Source organism: Pongo pygmaeus, chromosome 12 (genome assembly GCF_028885625.2).
Source record: "Pongo pygmaeus isolate AG05252 chromosome 12, NHGRI_mPonPyg2-v2.0_pri, whole genome shotgun sequence".
Taxonomy (NCBI): Eukaryota; Metazoa; Chordata; class Mammalia; order Primates; family Hominidae; genus Pongo; species Pongo pygmaeus.
The window spans coordinates 109,228,054-109,247,997 of NC_072385.2; the positions used below are offsets into that span (position 1 = coordinate 109,228,054).

The window sequence follows — 19,944 nt, forward strand, 5'->3', positions numbered from 1 at the left end:
AATTTAAAAATTTCTGTCACTTCCAAGATTAGGCTATAGAAAAAAAATTTCTGTACACCAAGTAGAAAGCATTTTCTTAACCATGAGGGTGGCTTTTGCACATTCTACTCTTGTAACAGTTGATTTAGTATCTACTGATTCTGATATTCACAGTTAATTTTCTTCAGCGGTTGTTAAGGAAGTTTCTGGTTTAGTTTTGTGTTACATTTGGCAGTAACTGCACAGGAGTTACAGTGTTTTATTTTTTTCAAAACATGATGTAGACAAAGAAGTCATTTTTCTAACATAAAAAATTCTATAAATCAATAAGATAAAAACCCAATAAAACAATAGGTAAATAGAGAATATGAACATAAATGATTATAAAATCATTAAAATATGATCTAATTCACAATAAAAGAAATATAGATTAAAATGACATTGAGATACCTAAAAAAGTAAAACCATCAGATGGGCAAAAATGAGAAAGTATATAATTCAATGTATTGGCAAGGATATGCAGAAGTGGAAACATTATCAGTTAGGGTGTAAGCTGAAACAATTGCTGGAAAGGACTATTTGGCAATATCTATCTTTTGACCCAGCAATTCTATTCAGAACTTGTATCTCAGATATACTGTCACATGTGGTAAATTATCTCTACACAAGATTATTCATTACAGCTTTGTAATAGCAAAAGATGCCTATCAGGCTACTTGTTAAGTAAATTCTGGTACAACTGTAAGAAGTTGTACAGCTATAAAAAAAGAATAAAGATGCTCTTTATGCACTGATACAGAATGACATCCATAGAACATTAAGTGAAAAAGTGACTAAGATACAGAACAGCTAATGTGTATAGTATGACACTATTTGTATTTTAAAAAGGGAAGTCTATGTACATAATTTTTGAAGGTACAGAAAAAATACTGCTAGGAAAGAGATTTTTCACTATATATTTTAAACACTTTTTTGAATGTTGAACCGTGAATATCTTAATCACTAAAAATAAATAAATAAACAAAAACCATGAAATGTAACCTCAAAGGATTTTTTTTTTTGGAGACAGGGTCTCACTGTTGCCCAGGCTGGAGTGTAGTGGCATGATCTCGGCTCACTGCAACCTCCACCTCCTTGGGTTCAAGTGATCCTCCTGTCTCAGCTCCCCAAGTAGCTGGGACTACAGGCGCATACTACCATGCCTGGCTAATTTTTGTATTTTTTGCAGAGAAGGGGTTTCACCATGTTGCTCAGGCTGAAAAATGGATCTTTTTAAGTACTGAAAATGTTGCATATGAAAATAATGATTTTTATAGTTATACAATATTTTTGATGTACTGTGAATTAATAAGATTTAAAAAAAAATTATCCCAGAATGTATATGTTCACAAAACACAAAAACAACTGCCTCACACGGTCATTCACTTATTCCAGTGATGTCAATGCTTAAATATTTTTGGAATTCTTCAGGAACTATCTCAACCAGTCCACATGTCCTTCAAGAAAATAAGTTTCCTCATAGGTACACTTATTTTTAGTTTTTAATTTTAAAAAAACAGCATTATTCTTTTTAGATCAACGTATTTGGTTCCACATGACTGGAAATTTTCAAAAGTGAAATCTACCCTCAAAGAATAGGGATTTGAAGATAGTCAAAAGGACACAGCAAAGGTCTTGAAGGTACTGACAAAGAGGCATGCTGTACACATTCTGATCAACAATACCCTCATAAAAGCTATCTCCATTGAAAAAGCAGTATTTACCTGGATGTGCTCTGGGTAGAACATTTCTAACAAAATTATTTAAATCTCTTGGCCACACTGCTTGGGGGTGTGTGTGTGCATACAAACAACATGTTTTGAAACCAGGTGGATTGAGATTTAAATCCTGGTTATTCTACAAATATTACTTTGGGGAAGTTTTTGTCTGTGTGTGTTTATGTGTCTCCCTTTTCTCTGGACCTTTGTTTTCTCATTTGTAAATGAACCCAAGGAGACTTGTGGTTCAATGTGGCAGATTTATCACTTATATTTTATTTTCTCTTCAAAAACACCACTGAAATAACTCAAGAAAGAAAAAAGGGGAACACAAATCTACAGCTGAAAGAAAGGCAGAAGAAATTTTCATGGCAGCAGACTAAAACAATGAAGAATTTCTGAAAGACAAAGCACAAATGGAAACAAACTGATTGTGAAACTTCAACTAAACTAAAACACTTGCAACAGGAGAAAGAGATTTTCCAAAGAGAGGAATTTTCCCAGAACACCAGAACAACTCCAGGCTCAGTGGTCATTTGAGCAAATAAAGGAACAGGCCATGGGCAATTGCTGGATAATTATGGATGGCTGAACAGCTGCTGCCAGGCCATTGCTCTGAGTGCAGCTGACTCTGGCACCTGTCCATGGGATTACAATTGTGAGCCTATGACTCAAAATGGGAGTTCTGCCCGGGGAATCTCCCAAAGCGAGTGCTAGGGCTGCCACAAGGGGTTTCCCCACCTCCAAGGCCTATTCCTCACAACAACTGAGAAGTAGGGCTTCTATAATCAGAATCTACATTCATTGCCAGGGGAAAAGGGCTTCTCACTTTAGCTAAAGAAATACACTAGCTACCAGTATTTTAAAATTCTAGATCTTTTTCAATATATATGGAGAGACATCAAAATTTACCAAACATTCAAGAAAAGTCAACAGGAGGAAGAAAGCAACTTTAATGAAGAAAGTAATGTTGAAGAAAAAAGGATTAGTATAGAAAATGAGTGAACCCCAAATTACAATAAATATCATCACACAAATTAAAAAGTCTATTGCATCCATAAAAAGTAATAGACTCCTAAGAAAAAGAATGTTTAGAAATCTTAAAACTATAGCTATGATGAAATGATCTCAATAGATGGACTGAAGGGCAGAATGGACATAGCTGAAGATTTAGTTTTGATCTGGAAAGTTGAGCTCAGAGATTCTCTCAGAATACAGTGCAAAATGGCAAGGAAAAGAAAAGCATAAGAGAAAAAGATAAGTGTCATGGGGCATAGAGCCATTACTTCTAACTGTGTATCTCAGGTGGTGAAGGAGGATGATAATTAAACTATCCTATGCAAGATATTTGTACTTGACACAGTTCAGCTAACATTGAAGACTAAAGAAAGGAAAGGTGCTTGATTTCCCTGGGCGGGCACAAGCTTAAGATGTGGGCCAATCAATAATAGACTCTGGTTCTAGTAAACAGTAGTGGTGGACAATTTAGAGGTAAGAGTGGGGCAGAGAATTAGAAGTGATTCTTTTCTTCTTCTCTTTATACGCTATCATATTTTTGTTCCCATCTTTTTTTTTCTTTTTCCTTCTGCAATCCTTAATTCTTTTTTCCTTTTTCACACCCAACCTGTTTCCTTAGCCTTACGGCCTCTGAATTCTTTTTTCTTTCCTGTGTATATTTACACATTGCAGACTGGTTGTCTGCATCTACTGACCTCCCCCATATCTACCTTGGTATCTTCCCCTCTATGCTCTTGGCCTTTGCAAACATACTAGCACGAGGTGAAACACATTCTGGCCTATTTACATACTTTCACTTATGGAACTGTACTCCGGAGGGGAAGCCTCAAGGGAGAAAAAAGCTATTTGCCTCAATACAGACTATGAAAGAAAACACCCCACTTTCACAACTTGCAAAGCTAGCAGATACTATTTCTATTAACTCTAGTTTTTATCAAGTTAACACACATACATAATTTTATAAGTCAGAACCAAGAGGCCCATAATAAATAAAGCCGTTTCTTGCCTCACCCCTTTCAGTCACTTAGTTACCTCCTTCTCAATAGAGGCAACCATCTGCAACTCTGAAAACTGTTTTCTCTGGCATTGTCTATTTATTTCTAAATATGCATATGCTGCTATTTCTTGATGTCTCCATTTTAGATTTACTGACTTCCCCTCATTATAGAGGAGGTCTTAGTTCTTCCAGATGTACCTCTCTTACTACCATCCTGGTTCCCAATTCCCTAACCGAGATCACAGTTTTTTATAAATCAAAAGTTAATATTTTGATTATGATTATGCAAATATTGCTCACTGCTAAGTCAAATTGCGCACTTTGTTTGAGCCTCCTCTCTTGTGCCATACTTTCTCTTTTCTGGAGTTAATAATTTTCTTATGTTTTCATTTGTCAGCGGTTCTAGAATTTATCAGATGTTTCAACATTCTGACATAAATCTATCAATAATATTTTCTATAAACTCAAGGAGATCAATTCATTTCTTCTCTGGAGGCCTCCTTTCTAGAGGATTCGCCAGGCCCCTGGTTCAATATGTACTGGTTGTTCCCTCATCTTGTGGATCAGCTGTCATTCCTGGGCTTCCTTTCAGATCGTTTGCTTCCTCTGTCTCTTTTGGTTTTGTCTCTTTTGGTTTTCCCCTGTTTAAGTACATCCTCCAGGACCTTTGCTAGAAAAGGTGAATATACCAAGCAGATAAAATCTGAGGCCTTTTATATCTGAAAATGCTTTATTCCATCTTTACAACTACCAGAAATATGATACCTAGTTATTGGCTGGAAATCATTCTACTCTCAGATACTTCTAAACTAAACTTTATTGATGTACAATTTACATACAATAAAATGCACTCATTTTAAGTTCAACAAATTTTGTACAGTTCAACAAATTTTGAGAAAGGTATAAACCCAGGACTTTCCACTCAAATCAAGAAAACAGAATATTTCTATCACCTCTAAAATTTCCTTCATGTTCCTTGGCTATCAATCTTCCTAACTCAGGCAAACAATGATCAGACTTCTATTACTACAGATTAGTTTTGCCTGTTTGAGAGTTTAAAAAAAATCTGAATATATATATGGCTTTTTTCACTTAGCATGTTTCCAAGAATAATTCACCCTATGTAATAGTATTATAGTTCCTTCCTTTTCATTGCTGAGCAGTGTTTCATTTTATGAATACACCATTTACTTGTTGATGGACATTTAGTTTGTTCCAGTTTGGGGGTATTTTTTTTTTTTTTTTTGGGACAGAGTCTCACTTTGTAGTCCAGGCTGGAATGCAATGGTGCGATCTCGGCTCACTGCAACCTCCACCTCCCAGGTTCAAGTGATTTTCGTGCCTCAGCCTTCCTAGAAGCTGTGATTACAGGCGCCCGCCACCACACCTGGCAATTTTTTTTTTTTTTTTTGAGATGGAGTCTCGCTCTGTCGCCCAGGCTGGAGTGCAGTGGCATGATCTCAGCTCACTGCCAGCTCCGCCTCCTGGGTTCAGGCCATTCTCCTGCCTCAGCCTCCCGAGTAGCCGCCCGGCTAATTTTTTTTTTGTATTTTTAGTAGAGATGGAGTTTCACCGTGTTAGCCTATTTTTGTATTTTTTTTAGTAGAGACGGAGTTTCACCATGTTGGCCAGACTGGTCTTGAACTCCTGACCTCAAGTGATGTGCCTGCCTCAGCCTCCCAAAATGTTGGGATTACAGGTGTGAGCCACCGTGCCCGCCCAGTTTGGGGCTATTTTCAATAAAGCTGTATGGATATTTGTAGTCAAGTATCTTTATGGATGTGGGCTTTCATTTCTCTTGGTTAAATGCCTAAAAGTTGAATTGTTGGGTTACATGGTAAATGTATGATTAACTTTATGAGAAATTGCTGAACAATGTTCCAAATTTGCTATACCATTTTACATGCCATTAGCAATGTAAAAGTTCAAATTGTTCCACACCCTTGCCATCACTTGGTATTGTCAGTTTTTAAAATTTTGGGCATTCTAATGGGTATGCAGTGGTATTGCACTGTAGTTTTAATTGGCATTTCCTTGATGATTAAAGATGTTAAGTATCTTGGCCGGGAGCAGTGGGTCACACCTGTAATCCCGGCACTTTGGGAAGCCAAGGCGGGTGGATCACTTGAGGCCAGAAGTTCTAGACCAGCCTGGCCAAAATGGAGAAACCCTATCTCTACTGAAAATACAAAAAAATTATCCAGGCATGGTGGCACACACCTGTAATCCCAGCTACTTGGAAGGCTGAGGCATGAGAATTGCTTGAACTTGAGAGGCAGAGGTTGCAGCGAGCGGCGATCATGCCATTGCACTCCAGCCTGGGCAACAGAAAGACTCAAAAAAAAAAAAAAAGATATTAACCATCTTTTCACATGCTGATTTGCCATTTTCATATCTTCCTTTGTGAAATGTCTTTTACAATCCTTTGCCCAGTGTTTAGATTGGACAGTTTTTCCTACTATTGCATTAGTGCGGTACATTTGTTAGAACTGATAAGCCAATATTGACATTAGTATTAACTAACGTCCACAGTTTACATTAGAGTTCACTCTTTGTGTTGTACATTCTGTGGATTTTGATATTTTGACCAATATAGAATGACAGGATAGATGCATCTCATTGCACACACATGATTTATATATATATAAGTGTATATGTCTATGTACATTTATTTATATATACATGATACGAACACAGGGGATTTTTAGGTATGATACTTACCACATAAAATCCCCTGTGTTCTCCTTATTCATCCTTGCCTTTGGCAACCACTGATAACAAACCCCTGGCAACTCCTGATCTTTTGACTGTCTCCACAGCTTTGCCTTTTCCAGAATACGGTTGGAATTATACAGGATGTGTAGCCTTTTCAGATTGGCTTCTTCTCAGCAATGTCTTTTCATGGCTTGATTGCTTCCAAGTTTTGGCAATTATGGATAAAGCTGCCATAAACATTCATGTGCAGGTTTTTGTGTGAACATAAGTTTTCAACTCATTTGGGTAAATATCAAGGAGTGTGATTGCTGGATCATATGGTAAGAGTATGTTTAGTTTTGTAAGAAACTGCCAAAATGTCTTCCAAAGTGGCTGTACCATTTTGTATTCTCACCAGCAACGAGAGTTCCTGTTGCTCTACATCCTCGCCAGCATATTGTTGTTTTAATTTGCAATTTTCTAATGACATACGAGTTGGGCATCATTTCATATGCTTATTTACCATCTGTATATCTTCTTTGGTGAGGTGTCTGTTCAGATCTTTTGCCCATTTTTAAATTGAGTTGCTTGTTTTCTTATTGTTTCATTTTAAGAGTTCTTTGTTTATTTTGGGTATCACTCCTTTATATCAGATATGTGTTTTACAATATGAGTTAGGAAATATTTTCTTTGCTTCTATTTTTTGGAAGAGATTATAGAGAATATAATTTCTTCCTTAAATGTTTGGTAGAATTACAAGTGAACCCATCTGGGTTTAGCCTAGTGATTTCTGTTTTGAAAGGTTATTGATTATTGATTCATTTTCTTTCAAGAGGTGGTCTTTAAAGAGCAGAAGATTTAACATTTAACGAAGTCTAATGTATCAATTTTTTTCTTTCACGATTAGCACTTTTTGTGTCCTATCAAAAATGTGTCTATCTCAATGACATATATTTTTTGTTGAAAAGCTTTATAGTTTTAACTTTTATATTTAAGCCTATGATAGACTCAAAATAAGTTCATTTTTTTGTGTATGGGATGAGGAAAGGGGTTGAGGTTCATTTTTTTCCACATGGATGTTCAGTTGTTATATCACCATGTATTGAAATGACTATTCTTTGTTTAATTACCCTGGTGTCTTTGTTGAATGTCAATTCGCCATATAAATGTGGGTCTGTTTCTGGACTCTCCATTATTTTGCATTGATCTATATGTCTATTTTTATTCCAAAACCACACCATCTTGATGACTGGTGCTTTATAGAAGTATTAAAATCAAGTAGTATAAATACTCCCAAGTTTTCTTTTTTTTTTTTAAAGCGGTTTTTATTATTTCAGGACCTTTGCATTCTCATATACACTTTAGAAAAAGCTTGTCAAATTTTACTAAAATGCCTGCTGACTTTTTTTTTTTTTTTTCTTTGAGACAGAGTCTCGCTCTGTCACCCAGGCTGGAGTGCAATGGCACCATCTCGGCTCACTGCAATCTCCACCTCCTGGGTTCACACCATTCTCCTGCCTCAGCCTCCCGAGTAGCTGGGACTACAGGAACCTGCCACCACGCCCGGCTAATTTTTTAATTTTTTTAGTAGAGACGGGGTTACACCATGTTAGCCAGGAAGGTCTCGATCTCCTGACCTCGTGATCCGCCTGCCTTGTGTCTTACAATCCATGAAAATGGTATCCCTCTCCATTTATTTGGCCCCCTCTAATTTCTCTCAGCAAAGTAGTTTTCAGTGTAGAGTAATGCACGTTATTCCATCTAAAATTTACGTCTTAATATTTTATGTATTTTTTAAATTGCTTTTTCTATATCATTATCCAATTGTATGTAATCGATATACAGAAATACAATTGATTTTTAAAAATACTGAGTACACATATTATGACTTTGCTAAGTTCATTTAGTTCAAGTAGCTTTTCCTCTCACTTCTTTAGGATTTTCTACATACAGGACACTTATAGAATATTTTTCTGTTAACAAAACGCATTTTTAACTTCAGCCTCTAGCCTCAAATATTATACTATTTCATAGAAAAGGGTATTGTCCCATTTATTCTACCCCATCTGCGGTACTATTACCGTCATACATTCCTCTTCTACATATTACATATACAATTCACTGTTATTATTTTTGCTTTAAACAGTTATTTTTCATTTAAAGAAACTAACAAATGAGAAAAAAGAATTTTCCATTTATTCATACCTTTACTTATCTGGCTCTCTGATTATTTTCTGTAGGTTAGAGTTTCCATCTGGATTCATTTTATTTTAGCTTGAACAACAGTGTAATCTGCTGACGACAAATTTTCTCAGTGTGGTTTGTTTGAAAACATCTTTATTTCACCTGCATTTCTGAATGATACTGGATACAGAAAGTTAGTTGTTTTCTTATCTTTGTTTGTCTTATATCATTTTCTATCTTTTTTCATCTCTGTATCATTTTGAATGATACTAAGTATAGAAAGTTTTTTTCTTGTTTATCTGACATAATGTGTCATTTTTATTTGATTGGTTTTAAGATTTTTGTTTCAGCAATTTGATTATGACATGGCTTATAGTAGTTTTCTTTGTGTTTATTTTGCTTGGGATTCATTAAACTCTTGGATTTGTAGGTTTATAAATTTCCACAAATTTGTAAATATTTTGGCTGTTTTTTGTTTTTCAAAAATTTCACCTGCTCCCCCTTCTTCCATAATTATGTATTATTTATATATTACGTGTATATTAGACTGCTTTATATTGTTCCACAGGTGACTGAGGTCCTCGATACTTTTGTGGTATTCTTTTTCTCCTCTAATTTAAATAGTTTCTAATACCATGTCATGTTTATTGCTTTTTTTTTTTCCTGCAGTGTCTAATCTGCTGGTAGGCTCCTCCAACAAATTTTTCATTTTAAATGCTGTATTTTTCAGCTCTACCAGCTCTATTTGGCTCTTTTTTTTTTTTGTAGTTTATATCTCTTCCCTCATTATGTTCATGTTTTCCTTTAAGTTCTTCAACATATTTAGAATAGCTATTTTCAAGTCTTTTTCTATTAATTCTAACATCTCTTGTCATTTCTGGATCTATTAACTGACTTTGGGTATGGGTCACAGTTTCTTGCTACATCATGTGTCTTAATTTTTTTATTATATGTTGGAAATTATGAATATAATGCTGTTGAATGTCTGAATTTTGGTGTCTTCTTTAAAAACTATTGAATAGTGTTCTTTCAGACAGTTAATTTACTGGTACATAAGCTTGATCCTTTTGAGGTTTTTAAGATGTCAAAGCAGGTCTAGGGTAAATCCACTCTTAAAGTGAGGCCATTTTCCACTAAATGTCCCAGATGTTCAAGAAGGTCTACCGACTCTGATTGGTCAGGACTTGATTATCTTCCAATCTTGTGTGAGTTCGGGTAGTTGTTCAGCTCACTCCTTCCTGACAGTTGTTCTTCCTTCACAAACTGTTCTTTGCCCCACCTGATGGAGTATCGTTGAATACATGCACAGTGTAGTATTCAGCCAAGGATTTAAAAGAACCCTGATTCAGATTTTTGTTGCTATTTTCTACATATCCTTCACTTCTCGGGTACTTTGTTCAGTAAGTTCTAGCTGCCCCAGTGTCACTGAACTCCTATCACTATTTTCTGAGTTTAGTAAAATATCCGTGCTTATTTTGGGTTCCTCCTACCTGTACTTGGTTTGGTAAACGTCTCCAAGAAAAAAGCTGAGATGATTGTAGAGCTCACCTGACTTGCTTCCTTCTCAGAGAGATCACAGTCTCACACTGCCTATTATCTATTGTCTTACAAGAATTGTTTAATGTATTTGCTCTTTTTCCTGTTATTTACAGTGGGAGGACTAGACCAGTGCCAATTATTGCTGTCATAGTTGAAAGCAGAAGTCCTCTTTCTCAAATCATAAATGTCTTCTAGTTCCAACATTACCTCTGAAAATTCCTGATTCAATGTATGGAATTAATAACTTCTCTCTGAAAGGTTTTAGAACCTTTTCTTTATCTCTTACGTTCCAGAATGATATGATGACAAGCTTTGGTACAAGTACTTTTTTTTCCATTTGTGTTGGGTACTTGTTGAAACATTGTAATCTGGCGAATCAAGTCCTTTAGTTAGTTGCAGAAAATTCTCATATTTTTTTGATGTTCCCCCCCACCTTGTTTGTGTAATTTATTTTTTTAATTAAATTTTTTAATTAATTAATTAATTAATTAATTTTGAGATGGAGTTTTGCTGTCGTTACCCAGGCTGGAGTGCAATGGCATGATCTCAGCTGACTGCAACCTCTGCCTCCTGGGTTCAGGTGATTCTCCTGCCTCAGCCTCCCAAGTAGCTGGGATTACAGGTGCCTGCCACCACGCCCAGCTAATTTTTGTATATTTTTAGTAGAGACAGGGTTTCACCATGTTGGTCAGGCTGGTCTTGAACTCCTGACCTCAGGTGATCTGCTTGCCTCAGCCTCCCAAAGTGCACGATTACAGGCGTGAGCCACCGCACCCGGCCTGTTTGTGTAATTCCTAATCACTATTGGCCCTCTGAGGTGGACCTTGTAATTTCCTTAACTTTTTCTTCCCTACTTCCCATTTGTCTTTCTGGGAGCATCTTTCTGTTCTTTCTGGAAGCTTTTCTCAGCTGTATCATCTTACATTTTTCTCATTAAAAAAAAAAAGTGGGATACCTAATTTCCAAGAGTTTTTTCTGTTCTTTGTCCCTCTTTTTTCCCCTTTCCATATTTTCAGGGGTAATACATTTTTATCTTTCTAAAATTTCTACTAGTTTTTTTCTTTTTTGGTTTATGCATTCATTATATATTTCCATTGCATACTTTTTCTGTTTATTTCTTTTTCTCCCTTTCAAGTTGCAGAGTTTCCTCCAAGTACTAATGATTCTTGACTGTGTCTGTTCAGTCAGCGTTCTAAAACATGGACTGGGAGGGCTGAGCGCCAGGCTTGTCTCTTCTGGTAGCCTTCATTGTTGGATGATGAGATAGCAGAATGGCTTTTGTATTTATATACTCACATCCGGACATCCTTCTGCCCATTCAATGTCCGCTGAGAAAATTCTTCCAGTCTCCCATATTGGATGGGGGAGGAGATAAGGACCACCAAACCAATCAATATGTAGACTTTCATTTTATCTCTTTTCAGCCTTGCATCTTACTGTTTCCTCAACTGTGACTGACATTCCAGTCTAGAGCCTCACTGCTTCAATTAGAAGAAACTTTCAAAATCATTTAATCTAATTCTTATGTTGCAGATAAAGAGAATAAGGTTCAAAAAATGCACTTCCTTGAGGTAAGACTGTTAATGACTGGAGAATGTGAGCTTTGAATCTAGGCTTCTGACTCTTCCTCTAATACTCTGGTCAGCTAAAATACTGCCTCCAAAAATGTCACAGATGGATTCAAGATTATTCTTTGCAGCTGTCTGAAATCTTGGCAAACTATCAGTAATTGGGTCATGACAGTTAAAAGTTCCAGTTGGATTGAAATAACTGAAGTCCCACATCTGATACCAGCAGAAAAAGGATAGGACTAAGGTTGGAAATCCAGACTAATTTTGAAAGTGAGCTGATTAGTTTCCTTTAGTTTCAAGGTCATACAATGGAATTCTTACCACTGGTTTTTTTAACAGCAAAATGTGATGGGTAAAAAAATCTGACAGCCTTATCTTCATAAATTTAACACATTAAAGTATCAAAGTGTCTCTCAACTAGGAAAATGCTAACTTGGGTTAGAACGATAACATATTTTAACACAGTTGTCTCCTAAGCAACTTCATGGAAAACTCATTCTGCGGTATAACATGTATTACTTGAGAAAAGAAATTCCATAATCAGGAAAGTTTGGGAAATGTTGGGTAAAAGAAATCTAAACTACTTTCCTTAATACAAGGCTTCTCAAAACTGCTAATAGGCACTGAAACATCAATACGAAACGTATGGAACATGTAGCATTTGCCCAGTGTATTTTAGTACAGAATCTTTTATTTCTGCAACTCACAGGATTAGTTTTCAAGGAAGATATGTGGAAACAATCTGACGCAATATTGTATTTCTAAAAGTCCTGTTATGGGGTGTTTTGGGTGAGACGACAAAATTGTTCTCCTTAACATCAACTGCTCACCTTAACATTAATTACAAAAGGGTAGAGGTTATAATTTAAAATACACATGATGAACGACGTTCACATGCCTAAATATAACTGTTTTATTATTTATAGTGGCGTTAATAAAAAGATATTTCACTCTTGGAGCGCCTCTGCCCGGCCGCCCTGTCTGGGAGGTGTACCCAACAGCTCCGAAGAGACAGCGACCATCGAGAACGGGCCATGAGGACGATGGCGGTTTTGTTGAAAAGAAAAGGGGGAAATGTGGGGAAAAGAAAGAGAGATCAGATTGTTACTGTGTCTGTGTAGAAAGAAGTAGGCATAGGAGACTCCATTTTGTTCTGTACTAGGAGAAATTCTTCTGCCTTGGGATGCTGTTGATCTATGGCCTTGCCCCCAGCCCCGTGCTCTCTGAAACATGTGCTGTGTCAACTCAGGGTTAAATGGATTAAGGGCGGTGCAAGATGTGCTTTGTTAAACAGATGCTTGAAGGCAGCATGCTCTTTAAGAGTCATCACCACTCCCTAATCTCAAGTACCCAGGGACACAAACATTGCGGAAGGCCGCAGGGACCTCTGCCTAGGAAAACCAGAGACCTTTGTTCATGTGTTTATCTGCTGACCTTCTCTGCACTATTATCCTATGACTCTGCCATATCCCCCTCTCCGAGAAACACCCAAGAATGATCAATAAATACTTAATAATTAAAAAAAAAAAAGGTAACCATATGAGGCAATGGATATGTTAATTAGCTTGCTGGTGGTAATCATTTTACAATGTATACATATACCAAAATAGTACATTGTACACCTATAAAATATATAATTTTTAATTTGTCATTAAAAAAAAGATATTTCACTCTTAAGCGAAGGATCTGTGTAATACTGGTGAGAGACAAAATGCTAATCCACATTACCACTAAACGTTTAAAATGAGGTGTTGTCCCCAAAACATACTATTTAGCCTGGAAGTGGGTCTGGCAGTGGCGGACTGAAGTGAAGCTGGCAGGATCTCCGATTTGATGGTTACACTGGTGACCGCACCATCCATCCTGTCTGTCTCACATAAGCCTGGCAACTGTGCTGCTTTCTCCAGCGTGGGCAGTAACTGATCAAACTGGTCAAGGTCAGCTGTAAACTAAGAAAGGAAACCAAAGTTAGAGGAAATATATTTTACACTTTCACCTGAAACAACGTAGAAAAAAATGCTGCTTCTTTAAACTCTATGAATTCGGTGTGACTTTGAGAGAATAAAGAAAGAAGAAATAATTAGAATGACTGGGGCTACCTGGAAATTACATGAGCTAACTATTCCATGGAGAAAATATTTGGATGCTTCTGATATAGTATTCATATACTGCAGGATATAAATAATATACATATAATATTTGGCTACCATATCTTGGCATAAAAATCTAAGTATAAAAAAAGATTGGACTGGAAAAAAGTGTCAGTAGCACTGTGTTATGATGATGGCATTATGGGTGACTTTTTCCTGTCATATTTTTCAAAATTTCATAAAATGACTTACTTTAAACTTATATTGATTCAACTTTTTTATAATTTAAAAAAGTTTGGAAAACTTTTTCATAAATTATGTATCAGCTTTAAAGATATCAGAAAGGTTACTTCCCACTTAAGGACTTAATAGTATAAGAAACATATCTTTTAGAATAGATAGGGAGGCCGGGCGCAGTGGCTCACACCTGTAATCCCAGCACTTTGGGAGGCTGAGACAGGTGGATCACCTGAGGTCAGGAGTTCGAGACCAGCCTGGCCAACATGGCAATCCCGTCTCTACTAAAAATACAAAAATTAGCCAGGCATCGTGGCGCATGCCTGTAATTCCAGCTACTAGTGGGGCTGAGGCAGGAGGATCGCTTGAACCTGGGAGGCGGAGGTTGCAGTGAGCTGAGATCGTGCCACTGCACTCCAGCCTGGGCTACAGAGCGAGACTCCATCTCAAAAAAATAAAAAAAATAAAATAAAATAAAAAAGAATAAATAGGGAGTTCCTACATCTCTGTCTTAAGTTATGTAGAGAAGAAAACTGGCCTTTATTTCACAATACTGCTATACTATGATTACTTTTTGGGTTTCATTATCTAGTTCAACTAAAATTTTTGTTTCTAGAGTATATAAATAGAACTACACGTATGTATGTAATTATATTTCTGAGGTTCGGGCACTGTCACATTTAGCAGTAGTTCATTCATTTCTATTGCTGAATAGTGTCCCACTGTATGAATATGTCACAACATAATTATCCATTCTATTGTGATGGATTTTTGGGTTGCTTCCAGTTTTTGGCTGATACGAATAAAGCTGTTAAAAACATTTGTGAACATGTCTTTTGTTACACATGTGCAAAAAGCATTAACCATAAAGGAAAAGATTGACAAATTGAACTATATTAAAGTGAAGAACTTCACCTCATCAAAAAGTGCCAGTAAGAGAAAGAAAAGGTAAGCCTTAGCATTGAAAAGATGTCTGCAAATTTATGTCCAATAAAGGACTCATATATAAAGAACTCTTAAAAGTCAATAAGCAAAATAAAAACACATTAAAAAATGGTCAAGAGACTAGACTAGGCAATTTACAAAAGAAGATATCCAAATGACCAATGAATATTTATCAGGGAAATGCAGATTAGAACACACACCTCAGAATAGCTAAAAATCTAAAATATTGATAATATCATGTATTAACATGGACTTGGAGCAACTAGAAAAAATACTGATACACTAGGAAAACTGGCATTATCTACTGAAAAAGGACATATGCATATCTTATGATCCTGTAGTTCTACTCCTAGGAATCAGCTCAACAGAAATACATGCCCATGTACACAAAACAGATGCACCAAAACTGAACACAATGACATTATCTTATAAATCTTTTCCTTTTAAATATACTTATTATTTAATGCTGTTTTCTGCTTAAAAATTAGTTTCATTGTACCAAGAAACATGAGACAGCCTTATCCTCAAAGAACACACAGGTATAGAACCAGTCAAAATAGTGTTACTACAAATAGTAAACAGAGATGATATGAAGCACTACAAGAGGACAGAAGCAGGAAATGTCTAACCAGGGATACTTGGGGAAGGCTTTATGCAGATGTTATTTGAATTGGTTTGTGAAGGATGAGTAGAAGTTCAGTGGGCACAGAAAGAAGAGCAGGCAGAGTATGTTTAGAAGAGACATGGCTTATTCTAGGAATGACAAGGACTTCCATCTGCCTAGAATGCAGTATTCCGGAGGGAAGAGAGTGATTCTTGTGAGATGAGAGCAGAAAACTAAGCTGATTCAAGAAACCGAAGGACCTATGCATACTAAGTGTGACTCATGCTTTAGAATGGAGTCTTGTGGTTAAACTGCTTTGTACGTACATTGTCTGCTGATTAATGAATGTCTATATTCTGTCTCTAAATAAGGTGAAAGCTCCTAGGAAGGGCCATTTTTTTTAAAAACTATATTCCTTCAGAGTCCATAAGCAATTATACAATAAATGAAGATACCTGTTTACTTTTACACCACTTTCACCCCATCCTAAACATAAAGGTTTCTAATCCATAACAACTTATGGAAAGGTTTGTCTTTATTTAAGTCTGTTTCAGGCCATGTTACGTAAGGGCAATATTTTGTTACCCAGAATATTCAAGTCCCTATTCTCTGATGGTTGAGAGTGGTCAGAATCAGATGAGAAGGAAAACAGCCTTAGGAAATGCTTCAAAGGAAATAAAAAAACAAGCCAGACTAAGTAACCTTGTCTACCTCCTTACATTTCTCTCCCACTTCATTTACATCAGAGGTTCCCAGACTTAGGTTTGGTTCCTAGGTTTCATTCCTAGAGAGTTAGATTCAATAGGTAGGGCTGGGAGGAAGGGGCAGGGAAGGTATTTAAAAAAATGTCTAAAAATGTGAACTCTGATTTTATAGAGAAAGAAAAATCTCCTATTTTATAATTCTGCATTAAAACTGTAGCCTTCTGAAGTTCTAAAGAAAACTTCTGAGGGCATCCTGTGATCAGTTATTGATACTAACCTCTTAATATATGCCCAATGGATAGGATAAAACATAGTATGAATTCATATATGTCTATACACAGAATAGAATAAATGAAAAAAAATTATTAGGAATGACCATTCTGTGAAGCAAGCAGTTACCCACCTGGCTCTGGGCCTCCAGTTTTATTTCCTCAGGAGTGGGTTTGGTCATTGGGGTTGGGTTTGTATTACAAGGATCCATCTGTTCTTTCTTTTCCACTTTCACCTTTACATCATCCAGGCTCAGGTTTGGAGTTGATCTTAAATCTTTCTCATCTTTATCTAAAAGATATCGTAGGAGCTGATGGTCTTTTGATTCTTTTTTCTTTGAAGCATCCAGTTCTAGTTTTATACTGGAGTTTCCTTGTACCTGTCCAGTCACTGACACAGAAGTAGATGCACTGTCCTTTTTATCAGGCTCGACAGACAAAGTGGTGATATCTGAGGGGCTACCCTCCTGTAAGAGCCGATGTAGAATTTTATGCCGCTCTGTCAATGAGCTATGAGAGGAGGGACAAGAACCTCCTGAAGAGTTAGCAGAGGCAGAGTTGGAAGTGCCTGTGCAAGACAGGACATCTTTGCAGCTTGTGTCTATATCAGCATGCCGTAACTGCTGTTCGGCAGTTGTTGTCAAAAGCTGCACTAGTTTGTGACTGGTTTGAGAGTATTTACTGTCTCCATCTGAAAGTCTGTCATTGTTATGCAGAAGCCCTGAATCCAGAGGTTTGCCATCACTAGAGCTGTTGTCAGATTGAATCATTTCATTTAAAATTGATGCAATCTCTTTGTTATCTTTGGACTCAGCTTTTGCTGGTTGTATATTTAATCTGCTAGGTGAATTCTGTGAGCTCATCTGCCTGAGGACTGGAGAACTGGCAGAGAAGCCAACAGAGTTATTGGGTCCTTCATTCATACCCTGTAAAGATGTTACTGGGATGTTTGAATAAGATCGGTTATTATTATTACAGGTACTACTTGTCATGCCAACGGGAGAGCTTAATGTCGAAATATTAGGAGGAAAGGAATTGTTTGGCATCCTGGGCCTTGTTGCCAATCCAGAAGTAACCTGTCTCCTTGGAGACATGAACTGTGCTAGGGATATTCCTGTACCTTCCATAGGAGAATTATTGAGGTTTAAAGAGGGATTACTGCTCTGTGAACTGGCCTGTCCTTGGTTTAAGGCAACATTGGCTACAATCTGACTTCCAGGTGAGCATCCGAAACTTCCTTGGCTGTTGCTAGAATTACTATGACTGCTGCTATGAAGGTCTGAGCTCTGCTGGCGGTTTATTCTGGTGGATACCATGTTGCTGTTGGATGGTGGCAATGTGGATGAACGAGCTACACCATGAGCTGGAGAGATACTAGGATTGACTGAGGGGTTTACTCGGGGAATTGACATTCCAGAATTAGTGTCATCTTGAGGAGAAAGCCCACTGTGCTCCCTAGGGGGAAAAAGACATTATTATTCAAACATCTTCATTTGTTTCTATTAAAATATTTTTATGATACATATTCTAAAACAAGACCATTGATCTCATTAATATTGCAAGCTATCAAGTAAAGAGCTTCTGTATCATCTTAAATTAAGAAAAAAGTTTCTTAAATTAAGAAAAAACTACTGTAAAATATTAGCACCACTTAATAAGAAATAATGCTTATCGACTCTTACATTTGATAATGGTCTCAGTTATATGTAAAATAAATTTTTCTTGGTTTTGGAAAAAATCCAATATATGTTCTTTTAAACAATTTCTAAACTTAATATACACAATTAATATTATAACAATTTTTTTGGTTGAAAAATAAACTTCTCACACCTCTGTTTATAAAGCACTTATTTATGACTCCTGTTACAGCTTTTAAGTATTTCAACTCCAAAGAGGAAGACTGGGTAAGGAAAATACTGTGTCACTGATGTAAAAATAAAAAGAGTGATATGCAGACATAGCAGATGTTTTGAAAGAGAAATCACAATGTGAAAAAAAGAACTGTGCTAATTCCACTCACAAGCACAATTTAAACTAAAAGTAGAAAAAAAACAGAATACTGAATTCAGGTTTTCAGTGAGTCCTTTACTCAAATTCATAATTATGACAACAGATTTGTGACTGGCATTACCATGTTCCAATAAGCAAATACATTAGATGAGAAAAAGATGAAGTGAGGGGAAATGTCTTTGTTTTTAATGCTACATTTTAACCATTGTAAATGTAGGATTTCTAATAATTCATAGGATAATAGTTTCATGAATTTACCACATATCAGTGTAAAACATACTTAGAGAGGGGAACAAATTAGAGGCAATGGCACTCAAAAATCAAGTTGATAGTTTAATGATTTGTAATTTCTGTGAGAAATTGTCAACTTGAACTCAGGAGCCACCAAGTATGCCCTAATGAAAATACAGCACTTTCAAAAATAAACATAAAAATAATAAAGTTAACAAACTCTGAAATCTCTTATAAGATTCACATACGGAATGTTGTAAATTTTTAGCCATCTTTTTGGTTTTACGCTCTAAAAAGCATATTTTCAGCCTCAGCTTTCCTACCTCCCTTTATGAACAACAAAGCTATTACATGATAAAACTATAAAACCCAATATGGATATATTGATTATATATACTGATCACACTAGTTTTACGCCTAATTTAGAATTTCTGCTTTCTAGCCATCAAGAGAATAAAAAATTTCTCTTAATAAGAGATATGTGAACTGGCTTATTTCATATGAAGCTCTCCAAATAAGTAGTACCTGTCGATGATATGAATTCCCATGATGAAAGGTTGCATGTCTGGACTTTGAGGGTAGCAAAGTTTACACTTGGTGTGGGCGCTAAGCATTGTCCCATCATTCAATATGAATCTATAGGAGGGGCTGGAGGCAGTGCCACGAGTCATCACTGTTTCAAACAAAAGAGAAACCTAGTTAAAATTCTGATACTTATACGCTGGCTTTAAGTCACCAGGTTTTATTTCTACTTAGAACCTCATTTTAAATGTCCTCCCAACTGTTGCCTGCTTAGACTCAGAATAAAGAATAGTTCAGACAAAGCAGATATCTGAGGGGGAAGATGATTCCAGTTGAAATATACCACTTGATGACAGGTTTTAATTGAGTCATAGTTGAATGGGTGCCTCCTCAGAGAAGTTATAATTATGAGGAAACCCCAAATCTGGGAAACATCAACTTTAGTCTTTTTATTTTTTTTTTCTTTTGAGACAGAGTCTCGCTCTGTTGCCCAGGCTGGAGTGCAGTGGAATGATCTCGGCTCACTGCAACCTCCGCCTCCGGGGTTCAAGCAATTCTCCTGCCTCAGCCTTCCGAGTAGCTGGGACTACAGAC

The 19,944-nt window shown here is 36.5% G+C and overlaps 1 protein-coding gene across 7 annotated transcripts in view; it reads right to left on the bottom strand.

Moving 5' to 3' along the window:
• NCOA1 (nuclear receptor coactivator 1) overlaps window positions 1–19,944 on the bottom strand; it is a 277,415-nt gene that overhangs the window by 45,627 nt on the left and 211,844 nt on the right. For all 7 annotated transcript variants that reach the window (XM_054473265.2, XM_054473263.2, XM_063648895.1 and 4 more), the window contains 3 exons: window positions 19,354–19,501; window positions 16,722–18,042; window positions 13,507–13,687 (listed from right to left, as the gene is read on the bottom strand). In XM_054473265.2, coding sequence (XP_054329240.1) covers window positions 13,507–13,687; window positions 16,722–18,042; window positions 19,354–19,501 — 1,650 coding nt within the window. The remainder of the gene's footprint in view (window positions 1–13,506; window positions 13,688–16,721; window positions 18,043–19,353; window positions 19,502–19,944) is intronic.